Raw genomic sequence first — 26,294 nt, forward strand, 5'->3', positions numbered from 1 at the left:
TTGCGTTGGGTATTGTGAATTCCTTCCTTATTCTTCAAACGTAAATAGATGTAAATTAGGGATTTCCTACAAAGGTAACGCCCTCATTTTTTTTCCTGGACTTATGTATCAATTGCAACAAAATGGTGCTTCATTACAAAAAATTACTTCAAACAAAAAAGGAAATCAACCGTGACATGTGAAGCCGCTAATAATGGCAGACATCCCTCACCTACGGTTACAGCAGCAACAACTGGAGACACGATGACCGACAAGGTGACGCCGCCGGCTATCGCCAGATTTCTCTTGTGCTTTGAAATGTCTTTACCTTCGTAGCGATTGTGAATCTGTGCAAAATAAAGTCACGGTAATTAACAACGCAGCAAAGTAATAGAGGACAGAAAAATCACATCTCGGTGTCAGAAGTCACGTACACCGGAAATACAGCAGCGACCAGAGAATGCTCCGTGTGCTGCACTTTTGCTTTCTAGCCGTTCTGAACTTTTTATCTCCAGCCTTATTAAAATGAATGATCAATCTGTCCAAACAGATACATTAATGGCACTTGAATATAACTGATGTCACACCTATCCTGGCTGCAGGTTGTGTCCAGAATAAAGAAGATCCACAGAGAAATATGACGTTCGTGCATAGAATGCCCCTTATACACTGATTGCTACCTTTACAATATCTTTTCACATATTTCTGGTCTATCGTCCCCTTCATAAGTCACATCCCATTTTATTTATAGTATTCTTGTGATTTTACTAGAATAAGGCTGGGTTCACACTGCGTCTGTGGCGTCCGATAGACGGACTACGTTACACCACGGCATAACGCGGTGTAACGTAGTTCGTTAACGCTGCCATTACTTCCTATGTCGGACGCATCGCTAGCGCTCGCCCACAATGGGCTAGGGATGTGCCGTCATTGAGTGACGGACCCTGGGACACGGGCTGCAGCGTTTCCGGGTCCGTCACTGCTAGCACAGATAGAGCTAGCAGATGCTCTATCTGCGCTAGCGATGTGACAAGTCGGCACATGCGTTTACAGCAGCCCGTTAGCGTATGTGCTGAACGGGCTGCTGTTAACGCAGTGTGAACCCAGCCTTACAGATTGATGTTTTTATTTCTATATAGATCTATGTCTGGACACTATCTGGAGCCAGAATAGGTGTTAAATTACCATTAAAGTGGAAGTAAAACTTAACTAGTAAACTGCTAGTGAAGCTGAAATGATGAGAATTGTGAATTAAGCCGTATTTTCCAATAATGGCCCCTTTTTGGTGCACATGTACCTTTATACCCATCAACTTATTTTTAGTAGAACGATAAACAGCAATTGAAATGGTTTTCAATTTTAAGAGCTTGGACATCGTACACGATCGCTCTGTCGTATGGACCAAGTCAAGAAGTGGGGGGCCAGGTTGTCCCATGGGGGGGATATGGGGGGGATATCAGAGGCACAATATATTCTCTACAGCCAGAACTATACGAGAGGTAGGGAAAAACAGAATACAGGGACCTAACGCAGGGAACCTAACGCAGGGAACCTAACGCAGGGAACCTAACGCAGGGAACCTAACGCAGGGAACCTAACGCAGGGAACCTAACGCAGGGAACCTAACGCAGGGAACCTAACGCAGGGAACCTAACGCAGGGAACCTAATGCAGGGAACGTAATGCAGGGAACCTAATGCAGGGAACCTAATACAGGGAACCTAATACAGGGACCTACCTTCCTTCCCACATAGACAGGGATGCCAATAATCATTGCAGGAATGGCAATCCCGGCTATCAGGGCGATGCCCACAGGGGCCCCAACAAGGGTCCCCAGCTGCCACAGGATCTTCTTCTTTCTGCTCCATGGCTTCTTTCCCCAAAACGTACATCCTGAAGGACTGGGAGACAAACGGGTACAAGTGAGTGATGGAGACAAATAGTATGTATATACACACAGGCAAAGGCTTCAAGAATGCAGAAAATCCAGAAAATCAGTACTATAATGTGCTTCTACCCCATATTAACTCTTTCATTGTATTACTGGTTGTGATTGGTACTAATAGGACGAGACTTTTCTTTCTGGCAGTGGCACAAAAATTCTGCACAAACGTTTTCTCCTACATGTGCATGGGATGTGGATGGTCACTGGATTTTACACAGATTCTGTCCGCATTAGATTTATCTACATCTTATGTCACGTGGCCACAAGTCGCCATGCAGCCTTACCCATCATCTTCTTAAAATAGGTTAAAAATTGCAAAATCCTTATAATAACTTGTCATTTTTCAATTCACTTTAAATTAAGAACACTTTCCATTCTCAAGAACGGAGACAATTTGTAATGCAATAGTGTTGACTAGGTTACCGACCACCTCTGCAGTCTATGAGCGATGGCCGGTTTCCTTTGCTAGAGAACATGCAAGCAGCTGCTCTTCTGCTTCCCGCAACGACTACACTCGTCTGCAGAGGCAATGCCACTCCTGCGCAGCATCGGAGACCGCATGAGCCCGTGGCACAGATAAGCTGCTGCTGGTCTGAAGTGCCAATCGTTAAGAGCGCACCGCCACTTACCACTAAGCAGCAGGCAGGGGAGCGGTGCACTCTGGAAGAATTAACATGGGACAACATATTTTAAGTTTGGTACTTGTCTGCTCTGAAGAATCCATAGCCTTCTTTACAGCATTTTAACCTTTGAATGCTGGTGAGTTTTGGCTGCTTATTGTCCTAGTTGGTGGGGGTGGCTTGTTGTGTCATTAAAGCTAAAGTAAATGGATTAACCCATTGATTATTTACAGTATGGCAGTACAGGTACAGAGCAGTGTCCATAGGGGCGATATCTAAAATCCACAGCTGCAGGAAACTGACTGTTGTATTCTGGATTTTGACCACATAGACTTAAAAAAAAAGTCCTGTGGTTTTTGGTGCTTTTTCTGTATTCGGCTATAAAAAAACGTGCTCTCAAAATAGCTGTCGTGCTTCTCAGTTTCTATTTAACCTGCGCTATTCTGGGCAACGAAAACTATTAGATTGGTGAAGGACACAGCGGGGACAGTGCTGTAAACAGGAGCGGACAGGCTATAAGGTGGCAGTCACGTAGGACACGAAAAACCAGAACAAAAAAGGATCTGAACTCAAAACACAAAAGATTTGTAGTTTTTTTTCTCACTTTCGCATACGAGGAAGTGTAAAATGTTAATGTTGGCGTTTCTAGAGGTCGGAGGTTTCTCTAGGAGTCCGCATAAGCGCTGTATTGTGCCTGCATGTAAATGAGGCCCGCAGGCACCACATCACCTCCCGGCACATTCTTCTCTACGTGTCTGAATTTGGCAGCGCATGAATCATTCCTTCTGAAGTATAGTTACAAGAAAGTGCGAACGCTGAAGAGCAAACTTCCTTATGCTTTATAGAGTAAGTACAGATGTAGGCACACAGTGTGCACCAGGACGGCAGGGTGCCGGGGGCATTATCCAATCAGTAGCTTGTGACCAAAGACATGGATTACACACAGCATTCTCTTAGGGCACAATGAGTTTTTTGAAAATTTTTTTTTTTTTTTTTGAGTGGGTCTGCTCCCCGAAAGAATCCGTGAAACAAAACCAACAAGAAATCACTCTAAAATGCTTGAAGAAACATCCCATTTCAACAAGCTGTTGCTCATATGTTTATTTTTTTGAAAAAAATGCATTAAAAAACTGAAGAATGACCGTGCACGCAACTTCAGAAGGTGGGAAAAACAAATTCTCCAAAAATCGATTGAAAACTGTTCCTAAAGTGGTTTCATCAGGCAAACTTCACTAAAACCCCATGTGCATACAACCTTAGGGTGCGTGCTCATTACGTCCTTTTCAGGTGGGTAAATCAATGAATTTTACAAGAGGAAGACACTTTGAGAACTCCGGCATTTTTCCTTTTTTGCCTCTAGATTCTCAAGTGTTTTTTTTTTTTTTTTTAAACTCATTTCTTCCCCCCATTCACCCCAATAGCAGTCTTCCAGCATTTTTTTTTTTTACTGTCACCGTCCAGACATTTTTTTTTTTTCTCCATATAAAACACTGCCAAAATGGTCAAACAGGCGCGTGAGTTATCTTCTGTGCTCCTATTGATCATTCCTATGGAAAAACCCTTGAAGGATGGTCAGATCACTTTTTCTAACCACATGACATTTTTGGAAATATGAAGTAGTTAGATGACACTCAAATATAAAATATATCTACACTTCTACATGTGTTCTCTTTCTTTTTGAGCGTTTAGGTATCGCTTTTTCAGGCGTTTTTTTTTTTTTTTTTGCAGAAGTTGTGTGCCCATGCCCTTAGGGTTAATGTCCGTGGGCGCTTTACAGGCTACGTATAACCTGGAGAAGTAACATGGATGTCTTTGGGCCATCAGACAATATTAGGAGACAAAGTCCCCTTAACTGCACCTAGTCCATGACCCCTTACCCTTTATGGCATACTCGAGTTGGTTGCAGACATTTGGAAGCCAATGGAAGTGAAAAAAGTCTTGTTACACCCCAATCACTTGCGCAAAAAAAAAAAAAAAAACAGAAAAAAAATAAATAAATAAAAAAAAAAAAGAGTGCACATGCTCGCTCTCCTGGCAGATTCTGCACAGAAAAACTGCAAATCAGGCTCACTGAATGTCAAGGGGCAGAGAACATGTGTAAGCTTCTGATCTTGTTGGATTCAATTCCTCTGTGTAAACATAACATCAGACTACGAGATGGCATAGCGCTGCAGTGCCAGCAGCCAAAATCAGTGCCAACCTAACGTGGCTTCAGCTGGAACTTGAGCACCGGATCATAGGAACTCCTTGATCTATGTAAGCAAGTTTTACAAGGGCACAGAAAAAAAAAATGAGTAGCTTTAAAACCCAAAATATAAACCTTGACATTAGACGACACATGTTAATGTCACCCGCTCCGCGCATGCATGGCTGCAATGTGACATGCCGTGATAATCCAGACGCAGTGACGGAGGGCGCGGTGCAGCCACGCATTTACCTGAGATAATGCAGATCTGAGATCTCCTTCATGCAGAGCCAGCAGAACTCACAGCCGCACACGGCGCACGTCATGTGGTTGCAGCTCCCATCATTCATCTTTATAATATAGGCAGCACATCTTGGGCAAGGCTTGATGTCATCCGCTAATCAGGGGGGAAAAACAAAACGAAAAAAGAAGTGCTATTAGATTAACACGACCACCAAATAGCGCTTATAGTGACTTCAAGGATATCTCTGCCATGATGTGCTCTGCGGCTGCTAAGGAGCCTACGAGCTGCTGACCCGTATATACAGAGTCCCCCGACACACCTGTAATCAGCAGCAGTTAAAAAAAAAAAAAAAAAGTGGCAGAATGAAAGTTTTTTTTGTTTGTTTTTTTACTTAAATGAATGTATTTCAGGCTAAAAATCTATTTTTTTGCAATTGGGCTGTTACAGGCTTTTCTTTTGCCTGCACTTTACTGGCTGCAAAAATGAGTTAACTAGGAATCCATCAGCGAGTGCCTTCTAACCGGGAATTACACTGCGATCTCTCTTTTTTTTTTTCCTGAGCTCCTTCAGGTAATTTATGACCATATCAAACTTCAGCCCAACTTTGATGTGGCTTGTGGCCATAAATCAGCTAAGAAGAGAAATAACAGAAATACAAGTTACAATCACCAAGGGAGCTCACTGATGGATCCTCAGTTAATTGATTCAGCAGCCAGCAATACACAGGAAAAAAAAAAAAAAAAAAAAGCTTGTAAAAGCCAAACCGTGCATTTAAAAAAATAAAACCCAATTGCAAATATTTTAAGTGCATTAAAAAAAGAAAAAAAAAAGGAATTGCAAATATTTTTAGTCCACTATACATGCATTTACGTATGTAAAAAAAACAGTTCCCTCAGGTCCATATACTTTAGTTGAGTCTCATGCTCTAGTGAATTGGGTCACACCTCTGACCGTCATTATGGGGGCAGCCATATTGTGAACAGTCCAATCAGAAAACCGCCTTGTTACTTCTATGGGAGAGTGCTGTGGGCATGCTCATCTGTAACCAATGGTGTATCCAATGTTATCCCAAAACCCATTCATTATCTATAAAACACCGACAGCAGCAGGACCACGAGATTCGGCAGCAGGATGGAGTTCGTGATACCAGCCCCAGAAATGTAAGGTGAATAACAGAAAGGTAACAGACGTCACTGAATCGCAGCAATGGATTTACAGAAGGGAGCTTGAACGCTGGCGCTCTGGGCTCGGTGCCAGCACGACGTGTACTAAGGAGACATCTTTACACCGCCTGGCGCTGATCTGCTGAGTCCATGAGATAATCAGCTGGTACAATGAGAAGAAATAATACAGCTCAGTGTCGCATACGCATTGGCACAACACCCCAGAACAAGCGCCTTTCTATGAAACCAGTACATTTTCGCTCATAAACAAAGGGGAAAACGTGAGCAGATACCTGCAGCTCCAGATTCCTGGCTGTAACTGATGGATGATGACCGGATTGTCCTCAGGCGCAGGCTTTGAGCCCGCTCTTGCCGTGCAGCATCACACGTCTGGTTCGGGTGCCATATCTGCTTACAATGGTAGCAGAACTCTGTTCCGCATCCATCACGACCGCAGGTTAACTTTGGGCAGCTGGCACATCCGAAAGCGATGACGGCGTAACTGGAGGGCAAAATATTGCTGGTTAGAAGCCATAGTCACACTAAAGAGGAGCCGTCACCTCTGCCGGACTTATCGGGTAGTAAATTACTGTAAAATCTAATAGGCATTCCTCAGTTATTCCTCATGGAAATGAGAAGAGACGCTGACAATCACTGTCCTTTTCAGCATGTCTATGTAGAATTTGACAATTCAATCTACATTTCCAGGAGGAATTACAGAGGAATAGCACGAATGCTCCAGAAGAACAGTGCAACAATATTTAACAACTATACATAAAGGATATGTTCATAATAAAGACTTAATTGCAAAACTGCTACTCTGTTCGGGGTCCTGCTCCGACCCCAGTGCCCCTCTCCAGGACCGTGCCAAGAGAGCAATGATCATGTGCCGGGTACGAGAAAGGAAAGGGCAACCTGTGCCACAATCCAAGGATGCTGGGTTACAGGCCGCCTCTTTAGCCATACCTGTGACTAATGGTGAACCTAGATCTTAGATAACTTCACCTCTAGCGGTGGCTTATCTCCCGGAAGAACAAAGGGAGTGGGCACTCAAATTCAACATGCCCGACCCTACCATTAGCCCCAACGTCACCTGTCACACTGGATACGGATGGTCCCTATACATATGAGAAGACTGACGGCTACACCAAAATCATCCGACTTTCATCTAATGTTTATGGGGCCTTTAGACCTTGCCCAATAAATATTGGATTTGATCAGATCCCAAGTATGGCTACAGCTGCCACATATCACATCTCAGTTATATGCTGGACTTATTAGCCTCCTGTGCCATTACTGCCAACATATATTTAGGTGTCACATACTGCATTATGTGGAGGAATTCACATCACACACCCAGGAGCTCGTACAGGGTTTTATTATATCCGGCTCCTTGTTGCCAGGAACAGGGATGAACCCTAACCCTTTCCAACGAAATCCCTTGTCCTGAAGTGCATCATTACTCAATATATACGTCAGGCTGAATTTTAATATTTTTGCATCCTATAAAGCGATCGTCTTTTTTCCAACATTTGGCCAAGTTGCACATAAGAAAAAATCTACGTAGATCAGCTGATGCGAGTTCTCAGAGTATCGCGTTCTAGGATTTCCTGGATCTCCTGACCTGGACTCAACCACTACATTAGCATATATGATATATCCATCCAGTGAGTAGCAGCGATCGGTCTGCTCTCCTTTATATTTTCTAAGAACTTCACTATAGTCGCCTTGTTATCCAATTTAGTAAGAAAAAAGCCCAAAAAAACTAACGGGTCCAGTGATTACACTTTCTGGTAGTCTGGCACCTCGGCCAGAAAAGTGAAACGCGAGTCTATATTTGGAGTGAGAATATGTGTTACAGATGTCCTGCCTCCTGACCTGCCCGCTCCAGTACAGACTTGTGTTCCCTGTTCTATGACAATTCTGGAGAATAATTTCTTATAAGTTTGTGTGGTGCTGTTGCTCCTTTATGCCTCTTTGAAATAAAGGAAAAAAATGACATTAGGCGTTAGCAGCTGGGGGTATGTCCCTACAGGTCTCGTACCGTAAGCTCTGATTGGTCATTATCAGGGCGTGTAGGGACACGCCTCCAGCTGGTTCCCACCACAGGTCAATTTTTGTCTGTATTTCTAGGGGGAATAACAGGGGAACCACAAAATGCAGGACTCAGGATTGGTGTATCATGGAGACAGCAAGTATCTGCCAAAACTGACAACATGTCAGAACTAGGGACACCTAATTTCTGAATGTTTTGCTTCCTGTTTCTGGCTGAACCGCTAACTGATTTCTGTTCTAATTTGGGGCTTAAAACAGGCCGATTGTTATCCTAAATACATATTGTACACGAGTACAAGATGGGAAAAATGTCCAAAATGAAGGATCTGCTCTATATGTCCATCACCTGGAGATCTACGAAACTTCACGTCACTGCTCTATCCCCAGGAGTGACGTGATCATATCACTACATCCCACTACCACTCTCCTTGTTCACAGGTCAGGCCACTTTATCCTGGGAATCCAACGTCCACAGAGAAATCTATGGCTGCGTTCACACACTACCAGTCTGCAATTCAATACCTTGCAGAAAAGTCGTTGATTTGTGGTGAATCTGCGGCAGCATCTGTGACCAATTCACAATTTACAGGTGTAAGTGGCATGGATTTTCATACATCCGTCTGAACACCGTCTTAGGGCTCTGACGGTCATATTTTCTGGTGTTTTCAAAGCAGGTAAAATAAAAAAATAAAAAAAACACCAATAACCAATCATGCCCCCAGAGATATGGCCGGCACAGGAGGAGCTGCATGCAGCGACTGTCCTATGGCACTTAAACAAGGATAGCGGAGTACAACGCTGCACTTGGTCACTTTTGTCAGCGCCCCAAGATGTAACTTATGATCACAGTCTTCAGATTATAAACATATACACACATTAATAAATATGGGAATTTTTCCTCCTTTGGTCCATTCAGCAGTTTGAGATTTTGCTCTTTTCCAAAACACAGGGTGGTACCGATGGTCCAAATATTGATCACATGAAGACGAAGTATTTAGATCCAACATCATCTACAAGTATATCATTTCCTTACCCACAGTCGGGAGCTGGACACCATCTACAATCTGGATCGGCTACGAGCCACCTCCTGAGCATAAACTCCTCGTATTTCTCCATCAATACATCATCATTAAGTATTAATCGGATATCGTAAGGGTTAAAGCGTTCGGAGCACTCTGGACAGCTGATATTGACCCTGCTCTCCGAGATCTCTATCCGCAGGTACTGACGTAAGCAGTCCGCGCAAGAACGGTGGTGGCAGGTCATTATTTCAGGAAAGTGGTCCTTAGAGTGCCGTAAAAGGCACAGTGGGCACTCCATAAAGTCTCCGCTCTGCTTGCTGGCACATGCTGTCCCATTGTCTGTGGAAGTCACGGAGGCAGAAAAGATGGAGTTTTTATCAGTGCACATCTCCGAGTGAATGCTTTCAATGCTGGCAATCCCATCCACCCCGCCAGTCAGGTCCCTTGATTTCCGTTTCGGATCTTTTTTCTTGCGGAAGATGGATCCCCATGGTATTCTCCTTTTCTTTGGTGCCTTTTTAACAGGAGGAAGGCTAACTGAGGAAGTTGACGACTGGAGGTCCCGATCTGAACCCATCTGCCGATGCAAACTCATTTCTATACAACCACAAATGATTCATTCAGCACGTGTGCTCGGCACGGTCCATGATTCCAAGCCCCGGGCACACAGAAACCAGCTCGCCGATCAATCCTGGGTCTCCGGTTTCAGACGAGAAATCTTGTGTCGTAGGTAAAGCCGCTCCTAGTTAGTCTGTGAATAGAAACAAGAAAAAGTCAAAAATGCTGGGCGAAGTTTTTGGAGTCATAGTCTCATAAATCTCAAATGAAAAAGGAACATGAGAATCTAGATGGCGGGGAGCCAGGGCCGTGACGGGGAATAACTACTGCCTAAAACTTCCTGGTAACGTTCAGAGGCCAAAAATGAGGTCACAAACAGAGTCCAAATTATTTCCTCCAAGCAAAACAATCTTTCCCGTAGATTACAGTCGACCATAAAAATCATTTTCAGCTTGGTTCTTAGGTTAAACATCTGTCCAATCCTCTCTCTGCTTTTAACACTAGATAGACTATTGGGATACTATGTACTGTCTTTGGGATACTATGTACTGTCTTTGGGATACTATGTACTGTCTTTTGGATACGATGTACTGTCTGCCTGGGCTCGAAAGTCAGACCACACACTATAAAAGTATTTAGAATAATCCCACATTTCAAGAAATCAGTAAAACCAGAAATTAAGGGGATGGTCAAGAGGAGACACTTGCTGGCAAAAAAAAAAAAAAGAAAAAAGAAAGCAATATTTCCATTTACCAATATCCATCACCCCAGTTACAATGCTATCCGGGTGCCCCACCGGTCTCTACTTACAGTCTCATCTTGACATTCAGAAAATGCTAGGATATGCCTCTCAATGTAAAAAATGGATCCCAGCCGTAGCCAGTGGTTGGCTGAGCAGCATTTCCTCTGTTTGTCAAAATGGGACAAAAAAGTAGAGACAGGTGGGGCAGCAATGAGGAAATTATCGCTTCTTATATTACTTTAAACATTTTCTTATTTTTCAACCACTCTCTGAACCTTTTGCCAAAACGATTTTTCCCTGGACAACACCTTTACTCAACTCTCATAAAATCCTTTGGGGTGGCAGAGGCAGGTCTCAAAGCTTTTTAGGATATACAGACCCTTCTTCATGAAACACACAGAGCATGTGCGCATTGCCGGCTTATAGGAATGCAGATACCTCAGGTCCAAAGACCCCGAGGTCTGGCTAGGATACAAGCACGGTATAAACGAGTGAAACCAGTCCCCACACGCAGTAGATGAAAGTGGGCAACGAATTATCGTTTGAAGGCTGAAGGATCGAAATGCATTTCAGGCTATATCGGCCAATACGGGATATTGTTTTTTAGTAACTGATAATACCAGTGCTTATAAGTCGGCCAAAAAAAGAGCCAAAATGGCCAACTGGTGTTTTAAGAATAATGAACATTTGTTGGTCGGTCACTGAGTCTAAGAAAACAGTCGTATGTTTTGCTTCATGAACGCTTGTAATGTCCTAAATCGGCCATTAGAGACGAGTTATCTAATGTGTATGGGCAGCTTTAGCCGGGTCTGCTACTAAAAGGGCTACATGTAACTTTTCCTTTTTATCATTCTGGCCGGATGTGTTTCTAGATTTAAAACATTGATGACCTATCCTTTAATAAATAATTCTAGAACATAATTTTCTCATGGTTATGTTTGTCTGAAAAGCACAGACATTAAAAAAAAAAAAAAAAAAAGTCCGGTAAGTGTCAGAGCTGTGCCCATCATCATGTACATCCACTTACTCCTCCATAGACACTTCTGCATCGTGGTTACCCTTCACCTAAACACAAACCCCCTGGTCACATCTGGAACTGGAAAATATGAGGACAATGTACATGTAAAAGGGTTTTTACACTTTCATCTTGATAGTGACAAACACTATAGCTCATCTGTCTATGTGTAAAATGGAAACCAAAAGGAGACACGTAGGAGATCTACAATGCAAGCGGAAACAGAAGCAACCATTAAGGGGGCCTCAACATGAAAGCGTCAGTTCAGTACCGAATTCAGAGCCACGAGTGGGCATACAGCAAGTGAAGTCTATATGAATGGGTATGACCACACAGATGCGCCCACAGCCCTTTCACAGTGACATTTAGTAGGTTGCATGTATTTTAATCAACTATCAATATAATTATCAGATCTATATGAATAAGCTATTTAAAGAGACAGCGTCGCTCAGTCAGTGTCATGACCTTTGCATTATTTCATGAGCACAGCTCCAGACTTTTACTAGTGGCTGTGTTTGGTACCGCAACTCAGCTCAAAGTTCTAGTAAACTGCACCAGGCACACCTTTGTTAGCAGTGGCTGTGCCTGGTGTTAACCAACAAGGGACATTGAGAGACCTGGAAAACCCCATTTGAAGTCCGGTGCCAAATATAGGTTGGCTCCTCAAAGATACTGGCACCCACCACCCCATTACTACTGTCCGCACATATCCATCTCTACCAGGAACGTTTCTCCAGAACGACCAGGCTCTTCACTGGAAGCCTTCCCGATCTTGTCACCACTTTGGTACGAGTTCTGCTGATGTTACGCTTGGCGGCACATATTTTGTTTCTTAAAGAAGCCGTAATAGTGAGTTACTACAGACCATACACCGCCATTTAAGGACTAGCTGCGGATCTTGTGACCTGAACGTCACAGTCATATATGCCTATGAGGCTGTTGAATTCAGGTAAGGAGTCCAGCAGTCAGTCCAAAAAAATCACAGTAGGACAATGATATACAAGTGTCTTAATTAAGCTACGTGCAAACTTATTTTTGGCCCATATACTATCAAATGTAAGCCTTTGTGATGTGCAAGAATGCAGCGTCTGGTCCGATTTACAAGCAAATCTAATGCAAGGAAATAGACGGTTCCTGCACCCGTCCACTATGTGGACAATCATACGGAGCTGCAAAAGGAACAAGCCGATTTCTAAATTTGCAGACATGACTGGCCCAAGTTTTACAACAGCCGTCTGAATGTAGCATAGGATAGAGTAGGAGACCCTCTGACCCACATTAACCTGGAAAACCCAGAATAACCCTCTAACGACTGGTGATGCCCAATAAATGACTAATTATCCATGATTGGTTGCAATATGGCTTCAATGATTTTTTTGCAGATTGTGGCTCACGACCATCTCTCAGAGCGCAACGTGGTTCTCAGGGTAAAAAAGACTGGGGTCCGCCACTCTATATCCTAATATAATGTACCCTAGCTATGTGCTTATGGCCCGTGCTGCATCGCTAAATGGGGAGACATGGGGCATTGGAAAAGAGGACGACGACGTCAAAGTAAAAGTGTGTTATGTTTTCATTTTGATTGTGACAAAAATACAAACTTATATTTCTATGTGTAAAATGGAAACCAAAATGAGACACGTAGGAGATTCACACGGCAAGAGGAAACCAATGCCATTTTAACCATTAAGGAGGCCGATCTTACAACAGATCTTAAGATGCGTCATTCCTTTTCAGAAATGTGGGGGGGGAATCACAATACAAGCGACACAAAAGGATTTAAGCAATAAAAAAATCTGCTTATGAAACGCACACACAGTACTTAAATATATATGGATGGAGACAGTTCTGCTTTCTCTTTCTCCTTAAGAAGGAAATACAGTTTTGGGTAAGCCTTTACTTACTGGAAACGGCCCGAGTTGCAGCAACATGTTAAGACTTTGGTACTTTCATTTCTCGCGAGTGAAACAACAAAATAAAAACCCCAAACATTCAAGCAGATAAGGAAGTAAAGCAGAGAAATACCTGGAATAACTGGTGATAGTGCGGTGTACAGTCCTAGGCAGCGCGGGGCACGGCAGATAAAGTAATGAGCGGCGGTGCTGGAGTTTGTACTGCGATCTATAGAATGGATTTCATAAGGGTTATTGATTAACAGGAGGCGCAGCGTCCCACGCCAGCACCGGCTGCCATATCCCTACCTGATGGAGCCATCACTGACAGACTGACCATTAAGGTAGGAAGGATCTGCTGCAAACTACAACCTCTGCTAATTCCGAAACAGTCAACGCTGGGATCTACAGTGTGTGCTGAATGCGGGGAGCCCCTTTATAGATGCCCCTGGTATAAACGAGCAGGATCTCCACCATAGACCCCCTTATATTACCATACACTGAGCAGAGGAGAAGCTGAGCAGTGCTTTACAGTTAGACTGCAACGCGGCTTCTCAGAAGTGATTTCTCATGTGGGAGGCTGAACATGAAGCCGACATGAATCCTACACTGCGGCCTGTCCTCGTCTCTACAGATGTCTGCACGCCCACCGAGCCTTGCAATGCTGCGTCTTACTGGTGGCTAGAACAGCTAGGTGAGAAAGAAAACACACTATAAAATATATATATATATATATATATATATATATATATATATATATATATATATATATATATATATATATATATATATATATATATATATTTTACACACACACCAATATTACAGGCCTCATACCGGCTCTGGGTACAGAATACACACAGGGCATTTCTGATCCCGAGGTCTGGCCCTCTAATGCTCCCAGTACTGGTCCTTAGGTCACTCACAGTGCGACTACAGATGTGTTAATGGCAACTCGTCTTCCAATTTCTGGACCTCTCAAATTATCAATTGCAAATTAAGGGGTTGACCCCAGATTGACACATATCCCCTATCCACAGATGGGATCCACATTGATCAGATATTTAAAGGTGTTCTCTGACCACAGTAGATTGATGACTTATCCAAAAGAACAGGTCATCAATATGAGATTAGTGGGGGACCGACTCTCAACATCCTCACCTATTATTTGTTATAAGCGCCGGGTGGGTGTTAACACTGCGAAGGGAGCGGCAAAGAGCTACTCCACGGACTAGGAGATGTTCTGCAGCACTCGGCAGCAGCCACTACACACTGGATAGGAGCTGCGCAGTGCAGCCTCGTTCAACTGTTATAACTGCCGGGTGGGATGTAACCACATTGATTGGTGGGGGGGTGCCAAGTGACACTGATCTTATATTGATCACCTATCCATTGGGTAGGTCATCAACATTCTGTGACAGGAGTGACCCCTTTAACAGGTGGGATCAAAGTGGGACCCCCCTCAGCGATCAGATACTAATCATCTATTTCAAAGTGGGACCCCAACAATCAGACACATCCGTGGATAGGCGATACGTGCTGATCTTTGGGTAATTAATGGCTTTGGTGACGCAGATGACCGGAGAAGTACATAAAAGGACAAAAAAAAAAAAAAAAGAGGGTGCAGGTTAACACTATAGACTCCTAAACACCTGGGACAAATGGATGTTGTTGGCCCCTACGCGGTTTTCTCTTTTGTTACCCTGCTGCCAACTTGGGACAGAGTGCGACAATGATATAACGTGACGGCCATTTTAACCCTACACAGGCCTATAAGACATCTGAACAGATGTTGACCTAACCACGCTCAATCTGGCTGGTTATACATAAGATCCAATAGGAAGGACCACACAGAAACGTAGACCCATGACAGAGGAGCTCATGGACGTCATTGCTTCTCATTTTTTCAAAAGTGGATGGGGGGTGGAGACTGAAGAAAAAAAAATAAAAAAAAAATCAGCATAATGCTTGTTGAACTTTACGAGATCGTTCTGATTTTTTTTTTTCAGAACTTCCTAAAGCCTAAATGGAAAGTTTTATGAAGCCAAGGCCGTCACTGCAGGCTGCTCAGTTCATGATAGTTATGCTGGGTCATAAACTTGTCAAGGGCTGGTACACAAAGCATCAGCTGATAGGCAAAACATGGGAAACAAACTGTTCTGCTCAGAAATTTAAAGGGAGGATACGTCTGCTGGTCGGTAACGCATTTGGACAATTTCCAGTTTTAATCCTAAAGTGCTCATCTTACTAAAGGCAAGATTTCTTTTTTTATAATGAAAACATATTTAGAAGTCAGACAGTGGGGCTCCCTTTAGAAGCCTGGCTCACACGAGTTGGTCGCCATGTAATACTACATTTCCCCCAGCAGTGGCCGCTGTAATAAAAACATCTGGACGGTCACAGTTCCAAAAGCAGGACCAGTAGCGATCAGCTGATCGAAGGCCAGTTTTATCACAAAAATTGGCCCTTTAAAGAAGACTTGTCACTTGCTTAAAATATAAGTCTTGTTATCCAAGGGGGTGTGATCCTCAACTATTTTGGGAGTCTTTCAGGACCATTTGGCGAAACTAAGACTATATTTAAATGCAGGAAGGAGGGGAATATAGTGGTGCTGGAACAAAAAAGAAGATCAATGCCAGATATAGGAGAACAGCGGCATTTACACCAAATAACACATTTCATATATATGGGAAGTAGCGTATTTTGCTGGTCTGTCTTGGAAGCAAGTTTCAGATGATCAGCGGCTATGAGTACAATAATCTAATGACCGACAGAGCAGGGGATCATTTACGGCTGTGCCTGGCCATATACACACCATACAGAAAATACCAACTCCTAGTTATTGGAAATGACCTGGACAGAAAGTAGAAGTGATGCTCACAGTTCCAGTATTTCACATTATCTCACAAGTTCCCCTTCGCTATTCAGCTTATAGAATAAATACAGACCTAGTAGGAAGCTGTAGTGTCCCTAATGATGTAGAAACAGTATCCAGCGCTGTCCTCACCAGTATATAATAAGCACAGTATAGATATATATAGAGATTTAATCACCAGGAAAAACAAGTGACAGGGAGTAACCCACATACTCCCAAATATCAGCGCAGTCACCGCAGAATACACTTTATTAGTTTCCCCGTGATGATCCACCGGTGACACATCTAATATAAGCAGTGATACAATGGGACATAGAGCCCAGCGCTGACACGTCTGCCTCATTGTTGTACAGATATGGGCCAATGTCTGCATACGAAAAGGGTCAATTATGACCACATCAGAATTTATAGGACTGACGTCCAATTTTTATCCCGTAAGGTTGCATATGTGTCAAGGCAATGTGGTGGTCATCCGCTAACCCCACCTGTCCTACCTAGCCTCATTAATGGCGGAGAACCATATTGGCAGGCACGTGTTGAGGATTTGTCACCACCTCGATATCTGCACTTTATCCACCAGTCAAGGTTTGATCACACGGAAGAAATGTCGTATGGATTTCAGAATATATTCCGCAATGAAATCTGCCTCAAATTCCGCCGACAAGCCGCCTCCAGGTCACATCCACAGGATTATACCCATTGTCTCATCTTTTTTTTTTTTTTGCAAATCAATGGTCGGTTTATGATTTCCAAGGTTGATATTTAATATCCACAGAGAAAATATTTTATAGCATGCGACTATAGATGCGGAAAGCTCATTTATTTGCATCAAATCCGGATCGTCATCAGATCGGTCACGTCCAACATTGGTGAACGAACCATAATGAACGAAAAATACACAGATTTGCCCAATTCAATGACACAGACTAATCCTTCTGTGTCTCCTGGTACATCGGGGGCAGAAATCGGGAGCGTCAGAGAATGACACATTGAATTTGCATTAAGCCATTGGCAATCTTGGATTTTGGTCTGATCGAAATACTAGAAATTTCTCGTGGCATTAAGGAAATATTCACATGATCCCAGAGATAAACAGAGCTGTCATAACATAACAGAGATACTGTGACTTGTCATGTCCGCCATGAAAATAAAATTCCACCCATACGTGGTGGCTCAGTGGTCAGCACTGTATACAGGCAATGCCGGGGTCCTGGGTTCAAATCCCATCAAGAATAAGGATCAAGGAGTTTGTATGTTCCCCCCCATTGTTTGCGTGGGTTTCCTCCAGGTTCTCCGGTTTCCTCCCACACTCCAAAGACAGTGATAGGGGAGGTAGCTGAGGACAGCGATGCTGAGGTCTGTACAGCGCTGTGGAATATGATGGTGCTAAATAATTGTGAAAAATAAACATGTAAAATCCGTTTACATTGCACCGCCGGGACAACGCTTCACACAACCTGATCTGCAATGTCAGGTTTACATATAGCGATTGCCAAAAAACAAGTTATCAAAATCTTTCAATCTCACCACTTTAGTGACATGACGGACCTGATGGTCTCGTCTCCACTCATGTAACACAAAGAAATAATCTGAACCCCTTCGGCACTGAAGTCTGTAAAGAATATAAGTGATTACTGGCGGTGTCACTTACAGCAATGGAAGGAAGTCGGGAGCACACGTCTATGATCCGCAGACGCTGCACTGAAGGCCACTCCTCGGTCACACAGGAATTTGAAGCGTTACATACATGGCTGCTTCTTCATAGTCACAGAGGACGCGGCTCACATGAATGTGATGAGGAAACACGGGGCAATGACAACAGAAAGTGCGGTGCGTACAGTACTCTGTGGGCGGGCAGCCATACATGTTAATCATTACTTCCTGAGACAACAGAGCCCGCTCCTACAGGCTACAGGCTCAGATTATGACCTTTACCAGAGAAAAGTCTCTGCTCTCGCTGGAATGTCTCACAGTATAAACACCAGAAACCTCAGTCTGAGGAATCAGAAAGTAACGCCATAGAGGGCAGCAGCACCAGTGCAACCGACCAAGGGCCGCAGAAAGGCCTCTGCTGTATGCCTGCCCCACACTGCCAGCCACTGCCTCACAACCAGCCCAGGGCGGCAGAAAGGCCTCCGCTGTATGCCCACCCCACACCTCCAGCCACTGCCGCAGAAAGGCCTCCGCTGTATGCCCACCACACACCTCCAGCCACTGCCTCACAACCAGCCCAGGGTGGCAGAAAGGCCTCCACTGTATGCCCACCACACACCTCCAGCCACTGCCGCAGAAAGGCCTCCGCTGTATGCCCACCCCACACCTCCAGCCACTGCCGCAGAAAGGCCTCCGCTGTATGGCCACCCCACACCTCCAGCCACTGCCGCAGAAAGGCCTCTGCTGCTGTATGCCCACCACACACCTCCAGCCACTGCCGCAGAAAGGCCTCTGCTGCTGTATGCCCACCACACACCTCCAGCCACTGCAGCAGAAAGGCCTCCGCTGTATGGCCACCACACACCTCCAGCCACTGCCTCACAACCAGCCCAGGGTGGCAGAAAGGCCTCCACTGTATGCCCACCACACACCTCCAGCCACTGCCGCAGAAAGGCCTCCGCTGTATGCCCACCCCACACCTCCAGCCACTGCCGCAGAAAGGCCTCCGCTGTATGGCCACCACACACCTCCAGCCACTGCCGCAGAAAGGCCTCTGCTGTATGCCCACCCCACACCTCCAGCCACTGCCGCAGAAAGGCCTCCGCTGTATGCCCACCGCCCACCTCCAGCCACTGCCGCAGAAAGGCCTCCGCTGTATGCCCACCCCACACCTCCAGCCACTGCCTCACAGCCAGCCCACGGCCGCAGAAAGGCCTCCGCTGTATGCCCACCCCACACCTCCAGCCACTGCCGCAGAAAGGCCTCCGCTGTATGCCCACCCCACACCTCCAGCCACTGCCGCAGAAAGGCCTCCGCTGTATGCCCACCCCACACCTCCAGCCACTGCCTCACAGCCAGCCCATGGCCGCAGAAAGGCCTCCGCTGTATGCCCACCCCACACCTCCAGCCACTGCCGCAGAAAGGCCTCCGCTGTATGCCCACCCCACACCTCCAGCCACTGCCGCAGAAAGGCCTCCGCTGTATGCCCACCCCACACCTCCAGCCACTGCCGCAGAAAGGCCTACGCTGTATGCCCACCCCACACCTCCAGCCACTGCCTCACAGCCAGCCCACGGACGCAGAAAGGCCTCCGCTGTATGCCCACCCCACACCTCCAGCCACTGCCGCAGAAAGGCCTCCGCTGTATGCCCACCCCACACCTCCAGCCACTGCCACAGAAAGGCCTCCGCTGTATGCCCACCACACACCTCCAGCCACTGCCGCAGAAAGGCCTCCGCTGTATGCCCACCACACACCTCCAGCCACTGCCTCACAGCCAGCCCACAGCCGCAGAGAGGCCACCACTGTATGCCCACCCCACACCTCCAGCCACTGCCGCAGAAAGGCCTCCGCTGTATGCCCACCCCACACCTCCAGCCACTGCCTCACAGCCAGCCCACGGCCGCAGAAAGGCCTCCGCTGTATGCCCACCCCACACCTCCAGCCACTGCCGCAGAAAGGCCTCCGCTGTATGCCCACCCCACACCTCCAGCCACTGCCACAGAAAGGCCTCCGCTGTATGCCCACCACACACCTCCAGCCACTGCCGCAGAAAGGCCTCCGCTGTATGCCCACCACACACCTCCAGCCACTGCCTCACAGCCAGCCCACAGCCGCAGAAAGGCCTCTGCTGTATGCCTGCCCCACACCTCCAGCCACTGCCTCACAACCAGCCCAGGGCGGCAGAAAGGCCTCTGCTGTATGCCTGCCCCACACCTCCAGCCACTGCCTCACAACCAGCCCAGGGCGGCAGAAAGGGCTCCGCTGTATGCCCACCACACACACACACACACCAGCCGGTCACTACATCACAGCCAGAACAGATTTAACCCCTGACCACAGGAAACGTTTAATATTTCTTCATTACTGGAAAGCGGTTTCTGAGAAATACCCGCAGGTACTCCCTCCAGTAGGGGGTTTCCAAAGGAAAATTATTGCTTGTGGAAAAAACTCAGAATAATATAATGTGTGAGTTATAGTTTGTGGGAAATACTTGGAGAAGCAGCGTCAAAACCATCCAAAATTAACATTTTCACAGCTTCTTAAAAGGACCCATCACTTGCTAGGCTACAAATATCTAATTTTGTACTTGCTGTAAATGCCGCCGTTCTGAATCCGGAGTCGTTTTTCTCCTTTTCTTCCTGCTCCTCTGCATTTGACATATGGCCTCCTCTTCATGACTTCCAAAACTATTTTTTAAAGCCAAGTGGGTGTGGGATGTGGACTTGTTCACACCCTCTTGGCTAATAAATCCACTTTGTATACAGAGAAGAGGGGGACCATATCTCGGAAAAGGAGAGATAAAAAAAAAAAAGAAAGAAAAGAAAAGCTATGCCAGATTCAGGATAGCAGCGGCATTTTCACCAGGTAACAAAACTACATATTTATGAAAAGTCCCTTTCAATTTGTCAGAAATAGCATCTTTGTACCAATTCGCATGACAAGACATTTTTTCGAGGACTGACTGCACTTAAATGAGTTGTCGACTACTCAAAAACCCATTCTTAGTCAGCATATTTGTCCCCAGTAAAATAAAAGCTTTGTTGGCCTAGACAATGCTACATGCTCAGATCACGGGAGCGGCGGACCGCCTGGGAGCGGCGGACCGCCTGGGAGCGGCGGACCGCCTGGGAGCGGCGGACCGCCTGGGAGCGGCGGACCGCCTGGGAGCGGCGGGCCACCTGGGAGCGGCGGGCCACCTGGGAGCGGCGGACCACCTGGGAGCGGCGGACCTAACACATGCACTGCGCTCGTTTTAACATTCCTTTTTAGGTTTTTTTTTCCACATACAAAAGTGCAAGTTTATTGGACTTATTCCTTTTCTCCGTTGTACGTGAAACATCCTTATAACAAAATCCATCTCCCCTTGGTCTTCCTCACCCCTGTGTTTGCAGGTTCTTCCTTATAAATCATGGGATAAGAACGGATATGAAGAAATGGACATTTTCTATACAGCAGAAATGTGGGGATATCACAACAATTGAGCAAACTCATCCAATGAGCTTTAAAGATAATTCTGTTTTTTATTTTTCTAGTTTTTAGAAATCTCGTCACTTGTAAGGGAAAGGGAAGTGGAAAATGTACAAAGAGAAACTAACCAGGGAGCGTTTCACTATGAAATGGACAGGAGATTAATGACTTCTTTGCACTTGAAAATGGTCACGATTACCTCAAAGGAAGTGACAAAACAATTATACCAGGATGCACAGTCACAAGGAGAAAAAAAATCCCCTACACAGTAAGACGAGTGTCACGCAACAAACTGATTAGCGATGTCAATCTGAAACACAGAGGGATGACTGACTGTCCACTGGATATTGTCTATCAACCGGGACATACCGCGGGAGGGGGGGGGGACATACCGCAGGGGGGGACATACCGCAGGAGGGGGGGGGACATACCGCAGGAGGGGGGGGGACATACCGCAGGAGGGGGGGGACATACCGCAGGAGGGGGGGGACATACCGCAGGAGGGGGGGGGACATACCGCAGGAGGGGGGGCATACCGCAGGAGGGGGGGGGGGACATAGCGCCTGTGTTGCAGATCAAAAAATGGAGAAGTGGAGGCATGGTCAGCAGGAAAAAATAAACAGCCCTGTAGCTGATAATGGATACTGCCTCTATACACAAAAAACAAATCAAGGACATGATTCACTGCTGTCTGGATGAGGTCTTTGGGAGATAAAATGCTGGTTTTATTCTTCATCCCCTTCATGTCAACTACACCAGCAAAGAACAAATGTCTGCCTAGTCACAGAGCTGGATTCTGATATTTTATTTCTCCCTGGACCATTTACTGGTGATTTGTATCGTCACCTAAAAGGGCCAAGTCCACCGCGATAAGCTTCACTTACTATTTTCTAAGATTCAGAGCACTATAGAAGCTTCTCAGCGCTAAGCAGCGCTAAGCAGCGCACACAGCTGTTCTGAGCTGTCCTTTTCAGCTGGATGCCAGGCACAGTGAATGGCAATGCCTTGCTATAAGAAACATTCTTTGACTGTAAACCATGTTGGTGAGGGTTCCCGGGACTTTTTGTAACACAACGGTTGATGTCAATAGCTAATGTTTTCGGACTATGACGCTCCCCAGCCCACAGCTTTGTCACTGACATACAGCAGTTTGTCAGGGCAGATATGGTCTGGCTGTCCTATAAAGAACACGGGCTGGGGGCAGATTGCTGAGGTGGCATCATGGATGATAGTAGCTATTATATCAAAATTTGGGGGGGGGGGGGGGGGGGGGAGGTAAAGAAATGCAGGCGAGAGCAGAGGAACTGGTTTCTCATTATGTAGTGACACCCTATGGATTCACTGCCATTTAGAAAGCAACAGGAAGCAGAGCCGACTGCGCGTCACTCACGGGAATAGCCCCGTCACCGTGACTAGCATGGGAGCTACGACTACAGGAGGCCTCAGGGCCTGTACTGGGAGAAAGTGCCAGGTCATGCCACAGAAAAGACATGTCACAAGTCACGGAGACATCATATGCAGAAAACGCCAGCTAGGCCAGTACTCTGTCAATAAATATTCGCATAACACTACAAAGCACACGTACCGCAGGCCTCATATCAGCTCCAGGTACCAAGTTTGATTTATGACTAGAGTTTGAGGCACGCTGTGTCTTCAGTAAGGAAGGGGGGCCTCAAACTGTCACTGGGACCCCAACTATCCCTGTCCCAGGGGTACCCTTGATGGTAGAGAGACCCGAGTGTCCGACCTACCCCAGGAGGTCTGGGACAGATATGTTCGTGTACAAACACATAAGAAACAGGGATAAAAAAAAAAACAAAAAAAAAACAACTTGCATACAAAAACACTCACCAAGGGTAGGGAGGAATATAGGGAAGGATAGGAGAGTACTAACCAAATGGGAATAGGATAATGGAGAAAGCATACACCCCAAAACAGCAGACAATATCCAGAAGCAACTACGAACTCCAATGTCAGCACCAACTCCAGGAAGCCAGGAAGTAAACTTTCACAGTCTGGGATAAGAAGGTCTGGCCAGGTTTTACAGAGGGAGAAGAGGAGCAGGTCAGGAGCAGCATGTCTCCAACCCCTATACAGAGTTAACCTCTTTAGCGCCAAAGGAAATGAAGTCCATTCAATAGGAAGAACAAAATCACCCAGGCTAAATAGAAGACCTGCGATTCCTAATACGTAATGATCACCTCAGATCTCCCAATAGACGTGACACACTCGTGACAGTTTGATCAGAGAGTGACAAGAGTGTTATCAGTTTTCCTCATACGTTAATACATTTTAAAAAAATGCACCTTCTCCTTTCTGACAGTTCATGAAAAATCTGAACCCACTAGGATCTCATTCCAGTGCAATTTGGAATTTTTTCACAGACCCATTGACTTGCATTGCCAATTTTAATCCAACCCCAAGACCAAAACCATGCATGTACCCGAAGTTTTCCAATGACCTCTTGATCTGTGAAAAATCACAGACATGTGAAAGGCTCCATAGACTATCAGAAGTACAAACGAGTGCAATCCATAAAAAACAGCGAACACATTCTTTGCTTACATGGTAGGGCGACAGTCACATCCTTGTGTGACAATTTTTTCTCAGCTGTCATCCCTGCTACATACATATTTTTTATCTCATTTTTGTTACTGAAACGGGTGGACTGTCTGAATGAACTATTTTATCCATTAACTATTAGCAATATACACTTACATATACAGTTACATACGGATGAAACTCGTCTGGAGCGCTGATGTACACGTGTCATCCGTTGTATACAGATCCCCACTGACTAACGGCTGAGCATGATCCACAAAACTAATGAGAATAGGACCGGAGACAAGGATCTGTGTTTTATCTACTCGTGTAAGTGCATCATTAGCCAAACCAAAGTCTCGTCCAAAAAGTGACAACTGTGTAGAGATTCTTGCCCCTCATCAGTGCGGAGCAAGGTAGTAGATGAAAGAATCTGAAATGGTTCTAGGGGAGTAATGATAATATACATGTCGGTCATGGGAGAGAAAAATCTGCATATTTCGCATCTTTTGTTCTCCGTGGAAATAAGCCACCGCCAGAGAAGCCTGGCAGCAGCTCTCTCAAAGAGGACATAGTAGAGCTTGGACAAGCTGAGTGTTTCTGTATATAGGGGAGTCATGAGAGATCGCTGCAGGGCAAACGATAATTTGACCACCAGCTATGTAATGTGTATGGGGGGCTTAACCCCTAAACGCTCCATAACTAATATATCCATCTTGGTGGGCCGAGGTGTGTAGAACAGGCCCAGGAGGTCAGAATCGAAACTGCAAAAATTGTTTTTTAGTTGCCACACCTCCCACAAAAAAATAAAAATAAAGACAAAGACTAATAGTTGCATGTACCCCAGGATGGTACAACTAAAAACTACAGATCAAAACGCAAACATAAAGCCTCATACAGCCTCAGTGATGGAAAAAACTAGAGTATAGGTCACTGGTGACACAAAACATTTAATTTTTTTTTTTAAGTCGTCAAAAAAGCAGAATTTTTTAAGACACAAAAATAGTTAAAAAAAAAAAAAAAAATCATGAAGTTTTGTATTACTTGCTGTGCATGTATGAACTGGAGAATCATACTGCCAAGTCCATTATCATAGCTCAATGAACGCTGGAAAAAAACAAATCCCAAAAATAATTCAATTGCGTTTTTTTTCCCCTAATTTCATCTCACTTGGAATTTTTGCCTACAGCCGCATATAATATCCATCGATATCCCTGCACATACTCACACCACACCAGAACCTCTCCATGATGGAAGTAGTGAGAACGCGCTGCGGGGGGATTAATATCTGGCGTTTGTGCCCCCAGGACGGACTGTCTGCGCTGCAGGGGGATTAATATCTGGCGTTTGTGCCCCCAGGACGGACTGTCTGTGCTGCGGGGGGATTAATATCTGGCGTTTGTGCCCCCAGGACGGACTGTCTGCGCTGCGAGGGGATTACTATCTGGCGTTTGTGCCCCCAGGATGGACTGTCTGCGCTGCGGGGGGATTAATATCTGGCGTTTGTGCCCCCAGGACGGACTGTCTGCGCTGCGAGGGGATTAATATCTGGCGTTTGTGCCCCCAGGACGGACTGTCTGCGCTGCGAGGGGATTAATATCTGGCGTTTGTGCCCCCCAGGACGGACTGTCTGCGCTGCGAGGGGATTAATATCTGGCGTTTGTGCCCCCAGGCCCAGGACGGACTGTCTGCGCTGCGGGGGGATTAATATCTGGCGTTTGTGCCCCCAGTACGGACTGTCTGCGCTGCAGGGGGATTAATATCTGGCATTTGTGCCCCCAGGACGGACTGTCTGCTACATTGTTAGGAGGATTTTCTTATACGCTAGCAGTGTAAATCCTCGGCATAATTCCCCTGCGCCCTCCTGACTGAGATTATCTATCTTTTTATAGGTATACTGACCGCTGCGCTCCTGTGCGACTCCTCACACAGTCGGTGACAGGACGCTCGCCACTTCCCCTCTAACCCAACTATTTAGGTCACAGGCCAGCCACACTCCCCCCGGAGTTCCTAGTGTAACCTTCGCACAGCCATTAACCAGGCCAGATAACACACCCGAGCGATCGCTACAGAAAACATCCTCAGCCTGGGGCTCCACAGATGTAGGAAAAGGCTGTGGCGGCATGCTGGGAGTTGTAGTTTTACAATAGCTAGAGACCCAACAGGCTGTGGAACAAGGGCCTAGGGATATACTTTAACCCCTTCCTGATGGTGCCAATTTTTCTTTTTTGCACTTTCGTTTTTTCCTCGCCTTCTTTCGAGGGCCACACATTTTCTGCGGACAGCTTGTTTTCGATGATATACTCCCAGCCAGCACCATTACAGCCATATCAGA

The 26,294-nt window shown here is 45.7% G+C and overlaps 1 protein-coding gene across 6 annotated transcripts in view; it reads right to left on the bottom strand.

Annotated features, from left to right (window-relative positions):
• RNF19A (ring finger protein 19A, RBR E3 ubiquitin protein ligase) overlaps positions 1–26,294 on the bottom strand; it is a 77,606-nt gene that overhangs the window by 11,394 nt on the left and 39,918 nt on the right. For 4 of the 6 annotated variants that reach the window (XM_077270896.1, XM_077270901.1, XM_077270902.1 and 1 more), the window contains exons 2-6: positions 9,224–9,963; positions 6,429–6,637; positions 4,981–5,125; positions 1,717–1,879; positions 212–326 (exon numbers count right to left, since the gene is read on the bottom strand). In XM_077270896.1, the coding sequence (XP_077127011.1) occupies positions 212–326; positions 1,717–1,879; positions 4,981–5,125; positions 6,429–6,637; positions 9,224–9,807 (1,216 nt within the window). In that variant the 5' untranslated portion in view covers positions 9,808–9,963. Of the gene's footprint in view, positions 1–211; positions 327–1,716; positions 1,880–4,980; positions 5,126–6,428; positions 6,638–9,223; positions 9,964–13,552; positions 13,649–13,728; positions 14,075–17,945; positions 18,107–26,294 lie in introns of those variants that run through there. The other 2 variants (XM_077270898.1, XM_077270897.1) reach the window with 2 other exon arrangements.

This window comes from Ranitomeya variabilis, chromosome 6 (assembly GCF_051348905.1).
Source record: "Ranitomeya variabilis isolate aRanVar5 chromosome 6, aRanVar5.hap1, whole genome shotgun sequence".
Classification (NCBI taxonomy): Eukaryota; Metazoa; Chordata; class Amphibia; order Anura; family Dendrobatidae; genus Ranitomeya; species Ranitomeya variabilis.